The 22,997-nt window shown below is 44.1% G+C and overlaps 1 protein-coding gene across 14 annotated transcripts in view; it reads right to left on the bottom strand.

Moving 5' to 3' along the window:
• Znf385b (zinc finger protein 385B) overlaps window positions 1-22,997 on the bottom strand; it is a 352,707-nt gene that overhangs the window by 22,694 nt on the left and 307,016 nt on the right. For all 14 annotated transcript variants that reach the window (XM_075984770.1, XM_075984768.1, XM_075984769.1 and 11 more), the window contains one exon: window positions 15,176-15,338. In XM_075984770.1, coding sequence (XP_075840885.1) covers window positions 15,176-15,338 — 163 coding nt within the window. The remainder of the gene's footprint in view (window positions 1-15,175; window positions 15,339-22,997) is intronic.

Below are 22,997 nucleotides of genomic sequence, written 5' to 3'. Positions count from 1 at the left end.
AAACTGTAATCTGGCTATATTATGAGAGAAAAATCCATTTTCAGTAAGAGAAAAAAGAATATAGATTAGTGGATGCAAATTACTGAAATTTTCTATATATGGGCAAGAGCGCAATAAACAAGGCCAACAAATGGGAAAAGTATTATATGCAGGGAACATATTATACGTCTTCATCTTTGTGGATGCTTTTCCTGTCTTCAGTTTGCTACTGATACTCTAATCCTTTATTAGCAAATGTCTGGTCTCCTGCTTCTTCGCGGAATGGGGAGTCTTGGTAAGGTTGTCCCTGATGTTGAAGCTTTTCCTGTCTGTGAGGAGAAAGGTGTCTGGTTGCACTTGGGTTCTCTGACATTTCCATATCTTCTCTCTTCTATGATGTCAACTCTTTTCTTCCTGTTGCTGAAGCCCTGAGAGCTCCAGGTTCTAAGGGTTCTTCTCTGAACTGGCTCACCCCTGGCGCTTTTCACTTGTCTTCTCTTTGATGTGCAGAGGCCATGAGCTGTGGCCTTTCTGCTTCCTCTCTCCCATCCTAACCCACCCAAACCAGTGTTCCCTCTGCAGTCATCGCTTCTAGATTTTCTTCCCTTGATAGCCACACACTTTCTTCCTTTGATGACTGTAGTTCTTCCCACAATCATTTCCTTGTTCATCTTTACAATAACAGTCCATTCTAGGTCCTTCCCTGGAACCTGTTCTTCTGCCTGGCCTTAGCTAAGAGACGGCATGCGTTAGGGTTGGTCACCTTACGTTCACCCTCTTCTTTGGTATTATAAATTTAATTTGCTTTAGAGACTTCGTCTACCAGATGGATTCTTAAATTCACAGGTCACCCCGTCTTCATGGTTCAAGACCCTTTCCTCATGTCTATGTCTAGATGTCTCATGGATCTTCAAACTCAACATCACGGATGCTAAGTGGACTTGAGCTGCCCCGCAGAGAAATCCTCTCAAGTACTTTTCTTGTCCTCATTTCCGCTAAGCTGTCGTGTCAGCAGGGAGCCCTGTGCTCTTTCCCCATCTTACTTCAATATTTAATTAACAAAGTTCATGATAGAATCTTTTCAGTATCCTTGCTATCAGCACGTTCACCCTTTCATCTGGTCGACATTTCTCCAGCATCTACTGCATCTCACATCCTCTTCGAATCTTTCCGAATCTTAAAACAAACGTTTATGATTTTGCTCTTCGGTTTGAAGACTCAGATCTCCCCATCTCCCCTATTGTGCTTTCGTGATCCCTCCCTCTTCACGTAATTATTCTATTATCTCAGAGTGATTTATTTACACCCACAAATGGCCAAGAAAGAGCTTCTTGAATCCTGGAAACATCTTAACCTATCTCTGTACCAAGTGTGCAGAAAATATCCGTGGGCAATTGTTCTACTGAGCTACAGGATGCCTAATTCTAGATAGTGCTACAGGAATAGAAATTTTAAAACGTCAGTGCTAACTACTGAATTGTATTGAGTGAAGTAAATGGCACAGGAAAAAAAAACATATATTTCTTAGTTATGTAAAATACTTTTACCACTTATGAAAACAGTATATGCTTTAACGTTTTTAAGGTTCATCTTATTAGTAAGGTTATTATCATTAATTATATGTATGCATGTGTTTGTCAGAAGCCAGAGGCATGAGATCCCCAGGAACTGGAATTATAGGTAGTTGTGAGCTGCCTGACAGGGATGCTGGGAACTGAAATCTGGTTCTCCAGAAGAGCAGCAAGTGTTTTTAACCCCTGAATCATCTCGCCAGCCCCCGTATTTGCAACAGTTAATGTGTCCATTCAAGTTGTGGTTTTTCACTTAACGATGGATCTCTTTGAGATACAGTAGGTCATTTGCGACAGGTTCAATATTTTAATGTTTCATAAAATGAAACGCATCTGGATATTTCATTATGTTCTCCATTAGCAATACTGCACAGCACAGAGATAAACAAAGCTGATAATTAAAAGAGCTGTGAATACAGATAAAGGTCTGCCTGTAGGTACCCTGCCAGGAGATAGAAAGCACATGGGGAAAAAAAAGCCAAAGACTAGCAGCCAGTCCTCTGCAAGTAAGCTTGCTTCCTGTTCGCGATCAACTTATTTTTCTCTTGTTCTTGCCTTTTTGGGTTGTCGTGATGGAACCTATGGCTTCTGCATTCCTGGTAAGAGCTAGTTCACTGGAAAAGTATACAAAACAAGAGACCACTATTAATTGGCATCAAAGCAGAGCAAACAAAAATCTGTTGTGTTCATGCAAGAAAACCGATGGGCTCACTGATGGCAAGTGGGGCTGCTGGCTTTCAACATGGAGATACATGGTGATGCTTTCAACATGGAGACACATGGTGATGCTTTCAACATGGAGACACATGGTGATGCTTTCAACATGGAGACACATGGTGATGCTTTCAACATGGAGACACATGGTGATGCTTTCAACATGGAGACACATGGTGATGCCCTTTTTTTCTGATATCTTTTGACCTTGTCCATACTAGATAACAACTACCACAGAGTCACACTCACGGCTAAATCTCCCACCTATGGAACTCTTTGTGTTCTGTTTGGAGGTTCATTAGAGATTCCTGCCTAGCAATTCCTGCCTTCAATGGATGTTCTATATTCCCTATATTAACTTATATCATGCTACTGTTCTTTGCATTTTCAACTATTATGGGGCTGATATATTTATACAATAATATTCTGAAGAAATTCTAAGTACTAGGCACTGTGCCATTAATTCGTTTTCTATACCCTTTGGGGTATCATCATTGAAGGCCATTATGGAGATTTTACCACTCAAACCTACATGAAGTCCCCAAGCTTTATACCTGGTGGTCCAGTCTGACTCAGCAGACTGGGATCTTCTAGTCATCCATTTAGACGTTTTCTGATTAACTGTCCTACGTAGATTGAATCTATTTCATGTGTCCCTAAAGTTCACCCGGCAGAGCCAGTGTCAACTGGCTTGTCTCATATCTAGCTGGCTAACTTACTTGTTCTCCTGGCATAGTAGTGTAGACTGGTTTGTCTCACATCTAGCTGGCTAACTTGCTTGACTAGTCAGAGGACTTGCTGTTGGGAGACGCCCAATCTCAGTTCCACACTCGGGAAGGAACGTCAGAATGCCCCTGAACCTGGACCCTGGAAGCCCTTTCCCTGTACAGCAGATAAGAAAAGCAGGGTAGAGTACTTCAATCACCAGTCCAGAAATACCAAGCGGTCACGGAGAGATAGAGGAATTACATCTGGCTAGTAGAAGTCCCTGAGCACGAAACCATTCCACCAATCTGAAGCTGTCGGGCTCTGGCTGTTTAATGCCACATGACCACATCCCAGCTCACTTCCAGAAACCCCGTGTTTTCAAGCACGACTGATCGCTGTAATGTTTACTAATTAACTATGCTTATGCCTAATTTTCATATGGTGGCCTTTAGACTAACCCTGGAGGCAGGTAAACATTGTCTAAGTTAAGGTGCCTCTTTTGCTGAATCAGGCTTTGTAAGTCCTTTAAAAAAAAAAGTAAGAAAAAGTCCACTTCTTTAAAGTTATTTAGGACTCATAAAAACGGGGTGACAGATTCTGTAAGCTCAAAACTGGCCCTGTGTTCTACTGGCATCTGGGACCTCTGGCCCTGCGTAAGGTTCTGACTTAGGCGGCTGTCCTCAATTCGGTCTGAAACCTTGTCAGTCAGGTTCTGGTCTTCAGGCCTTGCCTTGCCAGGGGTTTGTGGCTCAACAAAATGTCAGATATTGCCTTCCTTGCCTGACTGTAGGCTGCTGGCTCTCTTTGTCCCTTGTAACACAGCTCCCTGTTCAGGAGCAAAGGCAGCCGGCCTCACGCTCAGATGAAAACTCTGCACGACCAAACACTTCCATGTTGAAGGCTGGCGGCCCCAACTTGCCGTCAGTGAACTGGTGTGGATGTTCGTGAACTCATCAGTTTTCCCGAGTGAGTGCAGAGAGAGATTGTTTGCTGGAGTCTGAATCTAATGAAAAGCTTTCTCCTGTTTTGTATAGTTTCCCAGCCATTTGACTTGTACAATAGAGAAAGCATATTTCAACTTCTTCAGGTTGAAAAATTGCCCCCTTTCTGATTTGTCACTAAGAGGTATGAAACAGTTATTTTTTTGAGGCACCTTTATTATTGAAAATAGAATAAGTAACTCACATCACTCAAACTAAGACCCTTAGGGAGTAGGGATTCAAATTTTGGGAATAAGATTAAAAAACGAATTTTCAAGATAGAACAAGGAACAGGGTCTTTTTATTTATTTTTATTTTGCTAAATGTATCACTCTATTTCAGAGAACACAGTTTTGGATTCACAGAGCCCAGACGAAACTGTTTGAATTTAGGCTCATCTTTCTCCTCCCTAGCTACAAGCTCAGCCAAGGGGGAAGGCTTTGATGATCCAGGCAGGGGGAGTTGCTCACTGAGGAAGGAAAGGTCAGCCTGAGAGCTGCGGAGGACACTTGCTCTTTCTTCACCTAGTCAGAGCCAAAAATTGTCTGCTGGGAAACAAATTTATAGCCCCAGGCCATCCCTGGCAGACAGGTACCTAGCCCACATGCTTTAAAAACTTAACTAGGTACCGTCTGCTCTAAGGAGACAGGGCTAGACACTCAGGCAGCACAAGGAGGCTAGGGATCTTTAAGAATGCATTGCTAAACACCCATCACACTTTGCTAGTTCTCATCTGACTTTTGTTTCTGAATTTGGTCTGAGGCTTTATGAAGTTGTCAAAGCCAGCTTAATATTTAAGACCTAGAGATGCCGGGGAAAGTCGGCTGACCGTGGAAAGTCACTTTTAATTTAAAAGGCTGAGTCTCCAGAGGAGTTTGTTTTGGGCTGCATTCTCCTGCCTGGTCTCAGGAATTGCTACAGTTCTGATCCCATGTCTGATGGGCTTTGTCTTTGCCTCAAGACAATTAGAAGGTGGTGGATTTTTTTTTTTTAAAATGTGGGTCCGGCTGGAGGTTTTTAGGTCCCTGGGTGAGTGGGGGGTTGCCTTCCAAGATGATAACAGGATGGACACCTGTCCCTTCCTCTTTTAATTTGCGTGCAAGCAATGAGGCGGTGTTGCTTTGGCACACACTTACAGCTATTGTGTATCGCCTTGTCACAGGCACAAAAGTGACAGGGTCAAATGATCGGGGATCAAAGCTTCCAAAACTAGGAGTCCCAGGCAACCTTCCCTTGTTATAAGTTGCTTGTTTCAAATCAATTATACAAAACAGCAACGTGTTTGCCCAGAACCTACATGAGCCTCCCTAATATATATAGTCCCCACAGAATATTTATGACACCCACACAGTGTAAATGAGATAGGGAAGGATTTTTACTGCCTTTAAAGAATAAGGATAAACAAATAGCTATACATGTTCAATACAGATGTAATTCTTACCTGCATAGTTTTGATCTGTAGTTGCTTGAATTATAGTTTGAACATCTGCAGATTTTAGTATACTTTGGGGGTCCTCGAGTCAGTTCCTCATGAACACTAAGGAAATGACTGCACGTTACGGCATCTCAATATTGAGTAAAATCATTTGTTAAGAGAGAACTAGGGACAATGGTGTGCTAGAAAAAAAAATGGTATTTAAACCTATTTTGTGTGGTTTTTGGTTTTTCAAGACAGAGTTTCTCAGAAGCTATGGAGCCAGTTTTGGAACCCGCTCTGTAGACTAGGTTGGCTTCTAACTTACAAAGATCCACCTGCCTCTGCCTCCTGAGTGCTGGGATTAAAGGTGTGTGCCACGACTGCCCGGCTGGTATTTTAACTTAATAGCCACTTTGCTGGTTAAGTTGGCAAAAATTATGAAATTCAGATAAAAATTCAAATATCTGAAAGCAAAATAAAAGCCTATTGTGAGAAGGAATTCTAGTATTTATTTATGCTATTTCATAGTTAAAAGGAAAAATGTGTACTTAGAGGTTAAGTCATTAACAGCCCATAAGAAATACCCAAATAATCATATGCCAAGAAAGCTTCGTAAATAGTTGGAGATTAAAAACATGAGCGGATAAAATTCTTACTTATTGACACAAATGCCATCTGGGACTTGCCAGAGGGGCATGTTTCTCATCCAGATCACCCGTGTCCTCTGAATGTGTGCTCTCAATGGCCAGGACTGGCTCCAGCCTGAGCAACTGCTCAACAACTAACACCCAAGCTTCTCTCTGATTAAGTGCAAGTGTGTTGGGCTGTCCCTGTGTTCAGCGCTGCAGTCATACACAGAGCGTGGTCCAGCAACCTGGGCCTGGCCTCCTCTATACTGATTGGAGAAGATACCAGAGCTAATGAGAGTCATGGTGCCTTACCCACCATCCAGGGCAGGGATCAGGGCTCCTGACACAAAATTTTTCTTAATAGCATCCATATGATACCTATGTGGCTTCCAGGTGCAGAATACAATTCCAGAAGGGACAAGACACTCAAGCCAGCAGAAGGACCGAGTGGAGAAATGCTTCTTCTGTTACTTAAAAATGGCTCTCTTGCACAGTTCGAATGTCTCGCCAGACATTGGGCTCATCCACCCACAAGTTCCTGGAGTGAAAACACACATGCATATACTGACTCTGAGCAATAACCTCATAAAGAGAATGTGAGAACAGGTCACTGTTGCGTATCAGTACGGCGGGAAATGATGGCAGAGTCAGGAACAGGGCCTTGAATACCGGTGAACAAACAGTTGCTTTTTATGGCTCCCATTTATTGAACGCCTGTTAGCTGGTAGGCACTTCGCTGAGCACCTAGCATTTTTCAGCCAATTAATCCTGAAAGTCCTAGGAGGTAGGTACTAACGCTCCCATTTTATAGAGGAGGAACTAGAAGGTCAGAGAGCACGACTCAGTCATAATTAGATGACGTCAATGAGAAGCAGACTAATGGGTTTAGGCTCATATCGCTTTCACGGGGCTATAGACGCAGTTCGAGTAAATGGCACCCAGAACCACACCTTGACTAACACATCATAATGAAAATCCACTGATAACTTCAAGTTTCACTATGTCGTCTTGGCTGGCCTAGAACTTGCCACAAAGACCAGGGTGACCTCAGACACACAGAGCTCTATCTGCCTCTGTCTCCCACTGCTAGCATCAGAAGCACGTGGCACCATGCTCAGCGTAACTTGATTAAAAACAAAACAATGATGACAACGATGATAACAAACCATTCGGGGAAAGGAACAACACATCTTTTGAGATAAGAGAATTCGAGTAGTGCTACTTAGTAGAAAAATTCCCAAATAACCTAAAAAAAAAAAAAACAAACTAAAAAAAAAAACCAAACAACAACAAAAATCCCATACAGTAGTATAGTCCACAAAGCTCCTTCCAAAGGCTCGCACGTCCATAGGAGAGCAGCTGAGATACACACTGGGTGATACACTGACCTTAAAAGCTGAAGACAGGCCTCTAAGTTTCTTCTCCCTTTCCAGTACCCATAAGAAGATTATAGCCCATAAGTAAGACAGTCTGCATAAAGCACTTAGCACAGCGCAGGCATGGAGCGATCCCTGGTTGTATGTTAGTGGTCACCAGCATGGCTGTGCCTCACTCCGTTCTCCACCATGGCAGAATAGCATGAACTGAGCGCTTGATAAACACTCTACGTTTGCTTCTCTAACTCTGGAGACCGGGAAGTCTGGTGTCTCGGGAAGGCCACTTTCTACATGGTACTGCTATCTGGGGAAGGCCTTTGTGCCGTGCCAGTTGAAATTGAATTCATGGTGAGCTTCTGAGGGGACACTCAATTTACAGCGCTCCACCTCTCGCTCCCACGGATCTCACAGCCTCACAGGCAAAATGCATTCATCCCATTCCAATTGCTTCAAAAATCTCAGCTCATCCCAGACTCACAAGTCCAAAGCCCAAAGTCTTATCCAAATCAGTCGAGAGCAATAGAAGGCACAGTTCATCCTAAGGTTAATTCCCTGTAGCTCCGAGTCTGAGGAATCTAAATGAGCTCTTTTCAAAATTTAACAGTGGGACAGGCCTGAACAGGAGAAATTATTGTTCCAGAAGGAGGAAAGGGGCAAGAAGAATGAAGTTAAGCTTTGCTTGCCCCAGAAGCAGCTCTTACAGGTTCGAACTCTGACTTCCTGTTTGAATTCTCTCGGGTTGACACACTGAACTATACAGTTCGGCTATCTGGAGGCTGGCTCTCCTCCACTGCTCCACCAGCCCCTGTCTAGTAGGAGCTTCCTCAATGTCCTTGACCCCACAGTTCTTCTAGGCAAGTGCACTGGTGGCTGTGCCCCTACAGCAAATCTCCACCTGGGTCCCTGTGAAGTCCACAACATCCTTAGCAGTCTCGGTGTAGGAAACCAAGTCCTTAATGCTCTTAATTTGGCACAGCTGCCAAATCAGCCCCACTGGACATCGCCAAGGTGGAGCCTGGCTCTCTCCAGATGCGGAGGATCAAGCTACATCTAAGCCTCCTTAAGTAAGGCTGGGGGGGGGGGGAGATCTACTTCTGAAAAATTCCAGAAAAAAATTGATTTTTGTGTGGCACTAGATAAGGTTATTAAAATTGGGCCCAGAGTCCTAAAAAAGCTGTCCCATGTATGTATGTGCTGTGCATACAGAATACAAAGCACTTATTGAGTAGCTCTATGTGAGCAGCCACGCTTGTCGGAAAAATATGCCACAACAAGCGAATTTTTTCCTGAAGCAAATAAGAGGAATGCCATTAAAATATGAATAATAACCTTTGTTGAAATCTCAAGGGCATTTGCCGTTGTACAAAATCATTCAGTGGACACAGAAGGCCTTTTCCATTCCAGTGGCCCCTCAGTGCAGAAATGTCGTGACTATAAGGTAGCCGAGGAGATGGATATGATTGAAATAAAAGAGGGGGCGTCTGTAAAGGTGGTCGTTTAATGAGGCACAGCCCCAGCTTGTGGGATGGAGACGCGGCTCACGACACGTCCCCGGTAAATCATAAGTTAACAGGTTGGTCATAAATCAGTCTTATTTTTTTTTCTGTTTTTTTTTTAAAGCAACCCCAGGGGGGCAGTTTTTAAAAGCAGAAAGTGTGACAGGAAACTCCTGGCATTATTTGCCTGGAAGCTACTGCAAACAGTTTTCCAAGTCAGCTTCAAGTGGGGACAAATGCTTCCAGCGTCCTTGGCTTTGCCTGGCAGGTCGCTCCTGTCCTGAGCAAAGACAGAGGCAGTTTCATTATTGAAAGTTTCCTTGAAAGCCTTCACGATCTATGAGCATTTCATAAGTATATGAGCCTTAGTATAATGGTCTGTTCTCTTCAGACAGATGGGGCTCGTTTATGTTCTACATGACGGTACCCCAGAACTTCAGCCTTAAGATGTTTGCCATAAATACACTTAATCTATTACTTTATGAGGGTTACTAAATCTTGGCTTTTTGGAGTTGGATAGATATACGGTAAATTTATGATGGCACTTGTCTACAAATGACAGGTACAGTCAGAGCAAGAGACTGCCATTTTCTTCTATTTAACAGCACAAGGTCCCTGTGCTGGATACAGGAAGGGAGAAGGCACATGGAGGAAGACCTTGTTGGCTAACAGATGGAATCCAGCAGCCATCAGTGGCAATGAGAAGCTGGTGTTTGGAAAACTTGGCTCCATTTGTAACAACGCATAGAATCCACTAAACACACGGGGGGGGGGCACATAAAAACGATAAGTCTTTGCTCGAAGCACTCTTTGACAAAACTGAGGATGTCCTCCCATGAAGCACTGGGGTAAATACATGCAACCAAGGCAAACTACAAGGAACTCCGTATGAGCTGATCCCAGCTCTCGGCTCACACCTGAGGAACGCCCACCATGCAAAACCATCACATGCTAACGACTGCAATGCGCTGCACTAGGTGTCCTCTCCTGACACCCCCATTGCCACCTCACAGTCTCCAAATGTCACTGGTGTGAAGCAAACAAAACAATCCCCATGTCCTCCCGGCCAGCATTTTCAATGGAATGGTTTTAAATTCTGTTAGGAAGGTGGACAGGGCCGAAGGCAAGCAAGATGCCCCTGTTTGGAGGCAGGGCAAGGCTTGTGCCACTGGCAGTGACCTTCCTGAGCTTGGCCCCGTCTCATTCAGCATCATCTGTCTCCAGGCAGGCAATGTCTGCAGCTGTCAAGGTAGAGCTTACACAACATTTGTCACGTGCCATTTACCTGAAGTGAACGCTTTTATTCAAATTTCTCCTTAAATAAAAAGAGCATCGGTTCCGAAATAAAGCCCCTCCTATTACAGTTAAGCACTGCCGGTAACAGCCACACAAGAATTTTAGGATTATCAACAAAGCAATGTATGACATTCCCTCTCACAGTCCCTGGGAGTACCTCACATGTCAATGGCCACTGAAGAGTAAAGTGTGATCCTGCTTTCTAACTCTGGGAAACAGTTCTCTAGTGATCCCTGATTTATCCCGTGGCACTCCTGTGTGTGCTCTTCTAAGTCAGAGAAGTTTAGGAGCGATCGGGATCAAATAAGCGTGGGACAAGAAGCCCGAGTTCCAGGTTGTTCCTGACTCCGCTGGGATTTGAGTCACGCAGATTCACACTCAAGAGAATCTACTTTTCCAGTCTCCGGTTCTTCACTGATACCATAGTCTGGGGAGCAACTTGGAGGTGCTGGTAACTATGTATTACTTGTCTTAAAACTCACTCACTTCAAATATTAAAATGCTGTGAGACTGAAAAGCCCTTAGAGGAGGAAAAAAATCTTTCTACTCATTGTTGTATGAATCTGACAGAAATACACACGCGTACCACATTATACTGCAGGATAGAGGAAAAGCAACCATGGAAACCCAGCCGGCTGCACGACAAAGAAAGAGCAGATATGGATTTTCACCCTATTGTTGCAAGCTTCCTGAAAGCACCACATGAAAACACGTATGTGCCTGCATCTTGTAAACCAAGCATGTTTTAATGCTCCCATGGTTGTATTTTACACAAAACGTTCTGTGTCCTTTGGTTTTGCTCTTAACTGCGTTTATAAATTTATAATCATTCCTCATGCCTTCCTTTGTTTAGAAGCCTGCTTACTTCTATGTCATATATACTTTAAACCAAGAACGTTTTCTTCATTGTAGTACTTTGTTAATTTTTTAAAAGCCTTATGCAAAGCCTAGGATTGTAGAACATGGCTGATTGTGTTGGTGATTTATTATTTGTAAGAAACAAGGTTTCCTTTGAAGGCTCTGTGAATTTGAACCTCCTACAAGTTCTGAAATGCTCAAAGAGCCTGCAGTGGGATGTGGGGCACATCATGACAGGGATGGGCAGTGTCTCACACCATTACGACACCTGAACTCCAGGGAGAGATTTGGGTGCAGTGTCTAACCTATCTGTTCCAGCTGTCTTCCTAAAGCTACCTAAGGCTTGCTGTGTTCTGACCCTAATTCTCCCCAGCTACTCCCTCCTCCTCCTCACTATGGTTCCAACGCCCACTGAAGCATCATTAAAAGTTGGGGCAGATCCTGGGAGGCCAGAAAGTTTTTATCTGTATTTTACATTTAATTCTACTTCAACTTCTAAGAATTGAGTGGGACAGCTATTCTTACTCAACTTTCTTTAGCCTTTAAAAGAAATCACGCAGTTGGAATTTCCTATAAATGAGACACCTGCTTATTGTAGTTTAAACCTATTCTGTTTACTGACCTGAGAGAAAGACCCAGAGAGCTTGCCATGTCATCCTGACCTTTTTACACCTGTTGGTTCTATTATAATAAATCTCTCTGTATTGCACAAACCTGGATTCAACATGAGCCAAATTATGTCTCCAAATAAAACATAAAAAAGAGAGAAATGGTTACACCAAGTGTCAAAGTTGCAGGTAGGAAGGCTCACCCAATCCCTGCAGGGTGGGAAGCACCATCTTAGAATAGACCAAGTGTGCTCTAGGGTAGCATGAAGGATCACGGAGGGGTCCTTGGGCCCCCATGTTCCTCCGCAGAAACTCCCAATCCTCACCTCATGCTCAACGGCACTCAACGAATCCTAGAAGCTGCCTCCCTCAATGCTGGGCTCTTTGTTTTCCTTCAAGATGTGCTTCCCTTAAACAACATTCTGCTCCTAAGCTGATCCTAAAACATGAGGCTAGACGCTGGATTAGTGAACCCTGGGGATATAATGGTTTTCTATGTTATTGGAAGCCTGCAGCCCAGACATCAAATGGCTGGCTTATTTCTCCTCCAAAAACCTAGGTATCAGAGATACTATTTAAAATAAGTTGACAGGGACTCTTTATTCAGAACAACAACAACAACGACAAAATGCTGGAGAATGTCAGCCTCATGGGACTTGACAACCAAGCGAGGAGTCCCTGTGACTGATTCGGTTTCAGCTGACACTTTAGAGACAATGTCGTCTGATGAAGCATTTCCACCAGCTACTACCGTAAGTCTCTATCCTGCTTCCTAGTCTCCCTCACCCCATTCTACCCAGACCATTTACAAAGGACTGGAATGTTTTTTATTCCTATTTATTTATTTATTTATTTATTGTTTTCTGTTTTTTCCAAACAGTATTTTAAATGAATAAGAGACACAGGTAATGGCAAAGCCATGGGAGCAGTTCAAGGGCTTAGAACTAGCTGGTTAGCAATTCACCGTCGGTGATGCTGCTTAGAAAAGATTCTCTAGTTGGCCAAAGTTTCTAGCTTCCTCATTTGGAATTTCTATAAAACACAAAGGAATTCCTGCTTAGAAATGAATTTCAACTAAAGGGGAAGAACATACATTTAACAGGTACAGCTCAGTTATTTTCAAATACTGCTCCCAAGTGATGCTGGTGTTTTATTAGCACTCATAGAAATAATACACTCCATTTACATTAATACTTATGCAAACCACGAGTAATCTAATCAGTGTGTTCACAAATACATAGATTCTGAGTGACTGTCAGGAAAACAGGCACTCCCAAGTGCAAACATTTTCCTTACTGCTGACACAAATCTGGAGAGTTCCTCGGTGACAGCTACAGGCTGAGAGACTACAAATACCGTGACAGGGGCATGCGGTCCTCTACCAGGGAAAGCTGAGACTGTGGGATGAAAGGCTACCTCACACACACCTTAGAGATGCTGCATTGTGATTTCTGTTTTCATCTCTCTGCTCTCATCCCCCAGGGTTTCTCCTGAACCTCAGCTTTCTCTCTTTGATTAGATCATTGGCATCCTTGACTCTAGATTGTTCCAATAGCTCACCAGGCAAACCATGGCCTGGGGAGTCTCTCTGCTTCATGAACATAAGTCCTTGGTGAATGCTAGCATTCACATGTTGGAAGAAAAACCCTGAATTGGTAGAATTTATTTCAACAGTCTTCAATGGGCACCCTATAGGCCCAAGAGAGGCTATGATTTTAACCTGGTCTGTCTCATTTGAATCTTCTATGTCCACACTGCTTTGTCCTTGATTCGATCCCCTCTACCCTTTGACTCTTTCCACTTCACGTTCTACTCATTACTTTTACTACCGCCCTCAGAGCAAACACAATTCCCAAGTGTTACCAGGCTTAAGCAAAACACTGAGCACATTGGGTTGCAATGCTGGAATATTTATGGAGCCCACTGGCTCTTTGATTAGCTCACACCACAAAATAAACCGAGGGAAGAGGGTGACACTAACCTCGATTATTTTATCCTTTTACTTGGAAGTTCTGCTGGAGGTAAAGACCACAATTCAGGTAATAAAACCTTTGGCAGAGTATTGCCTCATAAAGGCAACAATATTCTTTGGGAAATGAAAGCTGGCAGGAAGTCAGGGGATGATGGATTCTGCTCTCCCAAACACAGGGCAACTGCTAGCAGACAGCCATCTTGACGTTGGCCTCACCATGAGCCGCGATGCCGACTGTGAAACTGTGCACGTCGAAATAGGGTTTGGCATCTACACTAATAACTGCTTTAGACACAAGTATATTAGGTTTCATATTCATCTATACAGGGGTTTTGTTCTTTACAAGGTTATAAGTGCTATGTAAAAATCCAGTATTTATCACATTTTCTTGATAAGATCATTTGGTGACCCTATCATATAAAGCACAAAGAATTATTATTAACACCAAATTTGGTAGCTTAATTCTAGGCTTCCATGCTTTCAGAGCCAGCATCTACGGGACATAGTTTTCTTATCTGAAGAGGCGTTCTGAGCTCTCCTCTTACAGTAATGGATTTGCTCACTTCCAATTGCCCCTGGAAGTCATTGGTAAGCATTCTTCAACTTTCTCCTCAAGTGCTACAGGGATTTTGATGATCAGGAGAGAACTTGAAGTGTGTATTTCCCACAACACAGAAGTCTCTAATGCCAGAATCCAACATAAAGAAAGGGACACGTCCTCTTAGTGTCCTTTAGCAGACTCTCTTCCACAGCTAGCCACTAAAACAGGATGATAAATCCATTATGGGTCCCAGGGGCAGCTGGGAGAGGGGAACCTATCAACATCCAATTTCATGGTAGCCACACTGAGAAAGACAGAGAACTCTGTTTCCCAATGAAAGAACTCACCCAGATATTGCAGGTTCTGTATTAAAGAATTTTCAACAGCATATTTCTAATTATAGATTAAGACCTTTCTGTTAAGCAACTCATGACATTGTAAATAATTCCTTTAAATTATTTGGATCGATTTGTAATTCAGAGGAGAGCTTCACAGTGGTGTGATGAAGTCAGAATCTGTTACTTCTAAGCACAGTTTCATACCCACTAATGCCATTCTCTCTGTAAATGTCACCCCCAACTCTTCACTGAGATTAGATTAAAAAAAAAATCTATTACAAACAATCTTAAGAATCTCTTTCCAAAAAAAAGAAAAGCCTGTAACACAAACCAAACACAGAAGGAACAGAAAGAGGCAATACCACTGTTTTATATCCATTACTTAATTTTTGTCTGAACATGTGACCAGCAGTCTTTGGTTATTTCGATCCATATATACTTATATACACACACATTTATTTAAAGGCATATATTCTACAACATGGAATGGCGACATATCAAATGCTTACATTCTGTGCGAACACATATCCCTTCTTGTGAAGGAAACATATCATATTACAGAAATAAATCATGGAGAGTAACATGCAACATCCAAGCGGGGAGGGGAGGGGGGGAGGAAAATGGGGTCGGGGAGGGTGGGAGGGGCAGGAGGAGGAACACAACAATGCCAAAGAACAAAAAGTGTCATTGACCTGATTTGTCAGAGCTGTCGCCTGTGATTGGCCTGACGGAGCAGCTGGGATTAGCCTTTGCGCTGTCCTTGGAAGAAACCATTTTGGGTTTATTTTTCGTTGCCTCTAGTGCTTTGACCTTCTTGGCATGTTTACTTCCTTTGTAGTGGGCCTCGGCCTGGCTCTACAAAGGAGAACAAATCAGGCTCATTTTTTTGCTACTTACAAACACCACGATGGAGGAGCATGCAGGAAAAAAATACAGTCAAAAAATACAGTCTTAGGCGCCACAGACATTTACGAGTCAGTGTTGACTACATCTCTGCCATTGACCTACGGGGTTTCAACATCGCAAACCTTGCTCCGTAACGGAGGCCTCGAGGCTTTGAGGACCCAGAAGTTCCGTGAGTGGACCACAGGATCAGGACAGGAGATTGGTCAGCAGGGCCCTCCCACCCCTGCTCATGCCAAGGGGATTGCTTTCTCAAGATCTGGCTGGCAGTATTTGCATCGAGTACCCTGTTCACACCCGCAGACATGGACTTCCACAATCACCGCGCCTTAGCCAGTCTGCTCTGTGCCTGGTTCCCGGGGGTCCCTGCTCTGAGATCAACCAGAGCGACAGAGCAGCAGTAAACAGATGCTGCTGAATGGAGATGGCACCACATTTCGGAGACATCTACGTGCGCTTAGCATGCCATCTTGGATGGTACCAGTGCCAATTATAGCTCATGCCACAAGGGAGGTAAGGACGATCCTTGATCTCAGATGTGATTGATTCTCACTTCAAAGCTCTCGTACATAAAACATATGTAACACTGTGACTTCAATACTAGATCAAAGGAAGGAGAAAGGGAGACAAGAGACAACACCAAATTACAATAAACCTAGAAGACAGTTAGTTAATTTACCGACATTTGGGAAGTTACCTTCCATCTAAACAAGGTCATTTGGCATCCTGTTTACTGTACACGTGAAAAAAAATAACTAAATTCATTTGAATTTCATTCTGCAGACTGGAAAATAAAAGCATGCGTATAGTAAAAAGAAGACAAGACATAGTGAGTGTAATGGCTTAGTTATAAAGTGACATTCAGGAGAAATTTTATGTATACAAGATGGGGCTTTATTAGAAGATTTTTAAGCTGATAGTTTCTCTTAAAACAGTTTCCATTAGAATCCGTGTGTGTGTAAAGATGATCAAGGTGAGCAAAACTTCATAGGTCCATGAAGAAACAGATGGAATGCAGACCACTCACGAGGAAGTGGGCGAACGTAGCAAAGTATGCTGTGGGGGATGCAGAAGCGAACCAAAGGGACCAGCGAGGAGGAGTCTTGATCGAGACTTTCTAAAATGGGCAACTTTGGATTGAAGATTTGAAGGAAGAGCTACACTTGAATTGGTAGAGGAAAGTGCCTCGGTGGGGGAATTTTAGCCAGGGAAGCACTGGTGCTGGAGAGCCAGATGTGTGGATACGGCTGGAGGGGCGGCCACAGGGGCCACTTGGTAGTCACACTGGGAAGCCCATGAGAGCCAGGTGTGCTGCCTTGTGGAGCAGGATATCACAGAGGTGAAATTCCCCAGCAGATGCAAGATGCTATCGATCTCCAGGGAGGAGGATTTCTGCAACAGCTATTTATTATATTTATTGACAGCGTATGAGCAAAGGACAATAAGGAAGGACGCATGGAGAATATGGGCTTATCTGGGGGAGTAGACTCATGAGTGAGGGTTATGGCTATAACAAAAATGGTCTGATCATAACGATAGCCCAAGCTCTTGGAAAAGCTAGTCCTTATCAGTCCTGAACTCAGTTGCTTAAGTGGAGCCAACCGGTTTCCTGGTCATGACTCCATGTAGAGTTCTTCCAAGATGCCACACTTGCCTAAGCCACCTCAAGCTGTGGAGTGTGTGTGTACGGGAATGTTTCCCTGACTTCCTGGCTTGTTTTGTTCCGACTCAAACAGAGCACACATAACGTCACTGCCTTCAGCGATTCGGCGCACTTGTTTCTGTGGAGCTGGAGATGGGGACATAGCTTCAATGTCCCGTCACTTGTGTGTGTGGCACCATGAGAGAAAAGCCTAGTTCTGCTGAATGCGGAAATGATGAGATGGAGCTAGGCGTTCTTGCTGAGCGTGACAGCCGCCAAACGTGAAGCTACCATGCGACAAGCTGAACGTCCTATCTGCATGTTTGATGTCCCACTGAAGCAGGAACTCAGTGGCTTTCAGAGCTCTTTGGCATTGCTGTGCCCCCTGCCCCCACGGGCTAAGAATTGAATGTGAAGCATAGAATGCCTTGGTAGAAGTGTAATCTAAGGAAGGATTTGTTTTGCTTTACGATACAAACACAGCAGAGACTTCCTGTGTGTATGACCTTGGTCACCCAGGGCCTGTGCTGACTGCAGGACCGCTTTTCTCAGCACACCCCACAGGTACGCTTTTAGCTCTCCGCTGACTTACCACTGCGTATGCTTAGCACGTTCCGAGGTTTCTCATAGTCTTTGCCAACGTGAAAAATAAATTTCAGGGGAAAAGATAAGGCACTTTTAGACTTTTATTTATTAGCCAAGAAAGGCAAAATCAAGTGTAGTTGGGTAGCTTTAGCCAGTTTCAGCTGCCAACTTGACACAGCGCAGAGTTATCTTCTGAGGGAGTCTCAACTCAGGGATTGCCTTGATCAGATAGGTCTGTAAGCATATCTATGGAGCATTTTCTTGACTGACCATTGACGTAGGGGGCCCAGTCCATTGTGGGCAGTACCATCCCTAGGCAGGAGCTCTAGTCTGTGTAGTAAAGACAGCTGGACAGAAGGTCCAGAGGGAGCCGGCAAGCAGAGTTCCTGACTGGTTCGTGCTTTAGATCCTGCCCTGCCCTCCCTCAATCTTGGATTAGGACTCAAGAGTGCAATCTGAAAGAATTCCTTTTGTTCCCTCTAAGTTGCTCTCGGTCACAGTGTTCATCACAGCCATGGAAGGCACGCTAAAACAACAGCTACGAACTAGGAGACTAAAGGAACATAAAAACTGGATAATGGAAGTAACAGCGACAACTCATGTTTCTGAGCACTGTTCCGGGGTGTGCGCACACTGCACGGAGTAACTCACGTGATCCTCGTGGGAGCCTGTGTGAGGCTGCATTATCAGTCAGTGCCTGGCAAACAAGAAACTATATATACCAGAGGCAGATAACTAATCAACAGTCCCAGAGGGTTTTGAGGAAGGCGAAGTGCTTAGATGTATATCTCCATTTAATTATATACCCACACATATCTCTGTATGCCTACACTGTATCTACATTATAATTTTGTGAGCATTGAAGCGTTACAAGACAGTACACTGCTTTAAACAACACAGGCAGGGATGAGACCTTTACACCACTGCAATTCCTATGAATAGGAATAGCTACCTAATTTTGGAGGAAGGTAACACTTTCGGTCCAATCCTTTTAATAAATAGCTAAGAAAGCCCTGAAGTCCTACTTTTTAGTTATATTCTAATTTCTACAAGGCAGTAGGATAACTCCCCTCCCCCTTTAAATTTTTAGAGAGTCTCTTGCAGCCAAAACTAGTCTCCAACTCACTGTGCAGTTGAGGCTGGCCTTGAACTCCTGACTCCCCTGCCTCTACTTCCCAAGTGCTAGGATTACAGACACGGGGCACCAAGCAAGATCTCAAGGAGACTTTTTCAAGGCCTCATCTCTTCAAGTGGACTGAGTAGTTTAGGGCTATTTAGTGCCCTTTGGCTCAAGAACATGATTCTCTAAATATAACTTCCAAGTAGAAGACGAACAGAGTGTGATTTCCTCATTACTATTTCCTGGCACCAGGGCAGAAAGTTAACAGCGTCAATTAGCACTCGAGATAAAGACCCAGCTAAGTGATACCTCGCTGCATGTCAAGAGAGAAAGGGCCCTCCACAGTGTGAGCCACTTTCCCTCTGAGTTTGGGGCATGGGGAAGTAGGCTTTGAGGGTCCTCTGCTCTCACTGACGGGTGCTTGGGGCAAGTGAAGTGGCCGATTTCGCAACAGGGAGAGTGGCAGGCACCCCTCTGTCTTACTTGGCACACTTCGACTTCTCTCTGGCGTTCTTGGTTTGTGGCAATTTGCTATCCTCGGTGCTTTATCTGAGGCAGTGTCAACAGCTTCTGCCTCCCGGGCACATCTTCAAGTGAAAGCGAGACAGCGAGACACTGTTAAATAGCGACAACACTGACCCTGCTTCATTAGCAAGGAGGCACCTGCCCTGAGGAGCGAAAGAGGCCAGGACGAGAGCCAGAAAACTCATGGCGCCAGGTGACACCACAATCAAACTCAGTCAACAATGGACTTGCTTGGCCAGGCTGACTGTCCTTGCAGCCCGGTGACTGACGGGCAGGAGAGGGCTGTCTGGTGTAAATGACTTGACAAGAGCTGCTGTAATTCCATGGGGCAGCGAGCCATGCTTGGGGGTGTGGCTTGGCACTGAGGCACAGGCTTTGTTGTCCAGGGCCCTGGGTTTGAGCCTGAGCACTTGAAAAGGAGGAGGAAGAAGGAAGTCCTAACGAAGACCTGGCAGATAGAAAGGGTTGCTGGAATCACCATCCTGACCTCCACCTAGGAACTGATGGGAATCTAGGCTCATATTTTAGGGGCCCCTACTGTCGCTCCCAGAACCCCCACTGTCCACTGGTAATATAGCTTTCACAAGAAATGACACCCACAGATGCATTTTCTTCCAGCAATTCCCTTTGGTTCTAGGTCCCTTTGATTTCCCAAATCCTCAACATTTCTTAGAACCTCATTGACCCAAATAAAAAGAGTTCGTGAAGTAGACAAGATTTTAATTTAAAACTATAAAGGTAACGAAGAGTTCCCAGTGAGCCATTTTCAAATCTAGTGTGTTCTCACCTCTGGGTTTCACCTGAGTTGAATTCCTGGCTCAGGGAGGGGCCTTCAATCTCCCAACATGATGTCACATTGTGTGCAGTGTGGAAGGAAAGGAAAACTCGTGGAGTGGTAGGGAGTGCCCAACGCTTTACTTATAGAACTGATCGTTTTGTGGTTTAAAAAACTAAGTAAAACTGTTTCTTTGATTAAAGAAAATATCTAATCTGAACTAGAGCATCACTTTCTCCGCAACCTTAGGAGTCCATGTGTTCAGCAATGTCACGAGGGAAGCAGCAATGGCTAGTTAACGTCAGACAACATGGTGGTGTTCAGCATGGTACAGCTGTAGAGAGTGGTCAGTTAACTTCAAACAAACCACCACAAATTCTAAACAAAACACCCAAATGACTAAAATCCTAAGTAAAACATATGTCCAGCAAACCATCATAAATAGGCTAATAGATTGGATTGTTCTAAAGACAATATGGCACATGCCATCCATTGGACAGTGTGACATTTGAAAAATGAAAGACCACACCGCCCCTTGGCTTTACCACACATACCGAAGATCAGTAGGTGAAGAAAAGATACACACAGACAGACAGACACAGACACACAAATCACAATCCAAAATACAAGGTAAAATAATAACCCAAAGCAAGAGGGTGAAAAACAGCAGGGACAGAGTGTCTAGGAACTGCGGGACTCAGAGAACAGAAAGAAAACATCTCTTCAGATTGTAGGGGATCAAGAAAGCTCCTCAAAAGAGGACACGGAGGTTGGGCCCCGTTTCTGGGGCGGACTCTGAGGTGGCGGTGCACAGCAGGGGGCTCTTTGGGGCCAAGAGGACAGCATGTGCTGGCCAGCCTGTCCTTTGAGCTATAGTGTTTCCCGGCATATGTGCTTTTAGCTTCTCTAGAACACACCGACACAGAGAAAACAACAGAGGAATGTTGCTGAACTGTGCTACCCTAAAAACCGTGTCCCTTGTCACGGGAACCATGACAGAGCCTTTCGACTGCACAGCAAATGCTCTATTAATGAGCGTATTGGATAGAAAGTGATCGTGACATTAGATGTTGCTTTTACATGACAGATTTTATCCTGTGTGCTAAACTATAATCCTGCACCATCGCTAAACCACTATGATAATTATTTGAGATGAAATCATGACAGTTTGAAATCTACCAACTCATTAAGAAACAAATTAAAAATTACCAAATCGAAGCTAATTAGTTGAGTCTTTTCCTTATCACAAAGTTAAATTTCTTTTCATACTATTTACCAGGAAAAAAAAAATTTTGGATGTACTTTTGCATTGACAAGATTTGATATTTCCAGAGAGAGGGTCACAATATAAGAAACCCTAAGAGACCCCCAATAAAAAGGCTGACTCAACCCAAAGATCGCTAGTCAACCTTCCTTCTGATATTGGCCATTTTGTAGCCTGCAGTATCAGCAATGATCTGTGACTCACTGGCTTTGGTATGAACCCCATTCAATCCTCACTGACTGGGAATCTGTTGGAAACAAAACGTCCAGACAAAATTATGACCATTCTGAGCTTTTCAGCTTAAAGAGCCTCAATGTCTTTGCTCATATCTAAGATCTACCCACCCAGTGAGAAACAATTCTGGTTTCTATGGTCCGCCCAGTGCCTTGACACCAACTAACTCCAGGGGGCACCACTCCTATACATTTTATCAGGGATGCCACCTTCCAGGCTACGGCAGCAAGCAGGCCAGCCTCTGCAAGGGGCACACTACGCATATGGCTGTCTAGTGTAGAGAACGCCCCTCAACTCCAAATCTTTCTGCATCACTAAAAGGAGACGCGGTGGCTTTCCTGGAGGAACATGATGTGCACTCTAGACTGTTAAATCTCTCTGGGCCCAATTTAAATCCCATCAAATACTAGAGACAGAAGTAGGGTTCTCGGGTCACAGCTGCTTCAGATGCCACTGTTTGATACTGCAGCTTCACACAGACATCCTTTTCCTTTACACATTTCAACAGGGCAAATTAACCCATTTCTTAAAAATGCTGAGATCTTTAGGGCACTTCAAAGTAATTCCCCCCCAATACATCCTATTAGTCCCCTGAGAGCCTTGCTGCCCGTGCTTCTGCCGGGTTCCACACGGTGCTGCATGTAAGCACAGCGACTGGCTAGAGGTGATATGGAGGAAGGACGTGCAGCCTGGTGCCTCATCAGCTGGACTGGGGTAACGGGGCGAGGGTGCTCTCCTGCAGTACGGGGGCTTCTCCTGCAGTTTCAAGTGAACCAAACTGTCATCTCCCCCGGTCTTAGGCTTCACTTGAGTCGTTTGAAGGTGGGTTATTAATTGTAGATGATTCCCAGCAATCTTAGCCTCTCCCCTTGGGGATTCTACTGCACACTGCGCTGCCAGTTTAAGGTTGATGAGGCCAGGCACCGGGCGCAGTTATTTGGGTGTGCCTGCATTAACTGAGATCTGCTTGCAGGTCCTCTGATTTGCTCATTACGGTCCCCCTCTTTCCTAGTTCCTCATTTCACGTCAAATTAGGCCATGATTAAAACTTACGTCCCTAACAAAACAAAAACAAACAAACAAAATACCAACCTAAGTTTATCATATACACGTGCTAAGGTCAAAGTCAACCCGGGTGGTTCCTTTCTTAATTCTGTGTGTAGACAATGAAAGTCACATGATTGCGTTTTGAAAAATACTTTCTTTCACCAATCAAATGGGAGGATGCCTATGTGACTTCCTCAGCACAGGCTCTTAGCATCACAGCTCCGTCGGTTGTCATTTCAGTTTACTTGGGACTCTAGCAAGTAGTGTCTGAGATGCGTCATCTTTAAAACAACAACGGGATTGTTTACTCCGCATTTGACTGCAGTTTTGCAGTTTTTGAGGAATGCTTATGCCGTCTTCTGGGCTGGGGATCAGCACCTGAACGCAGAAAGCATGGAAGCAAATACCTTGTGTGTGAG

Source organism: Microtus pennsylvanicus, chromosome 9, assembly GCF_037038515.1.
Source record: "Microtus pennsylvanicus isolate mMicPen1 chromosome 9, mMicPen1.hap1, whole genome shotgun sequence".
NCBI classification, from domain to species: domain Eukaryota; kingdom Metazoa; phylum Chordata; class Mammalia; order Rodentia; family Cricetidae; genus Microtus; species Microtus pennsylvanicus.
The sequence above is the reverse complement of the archived record's forward strand: the minus strand, read 5'-3'. Positions and strand labels throughout refer to the sequence as shown.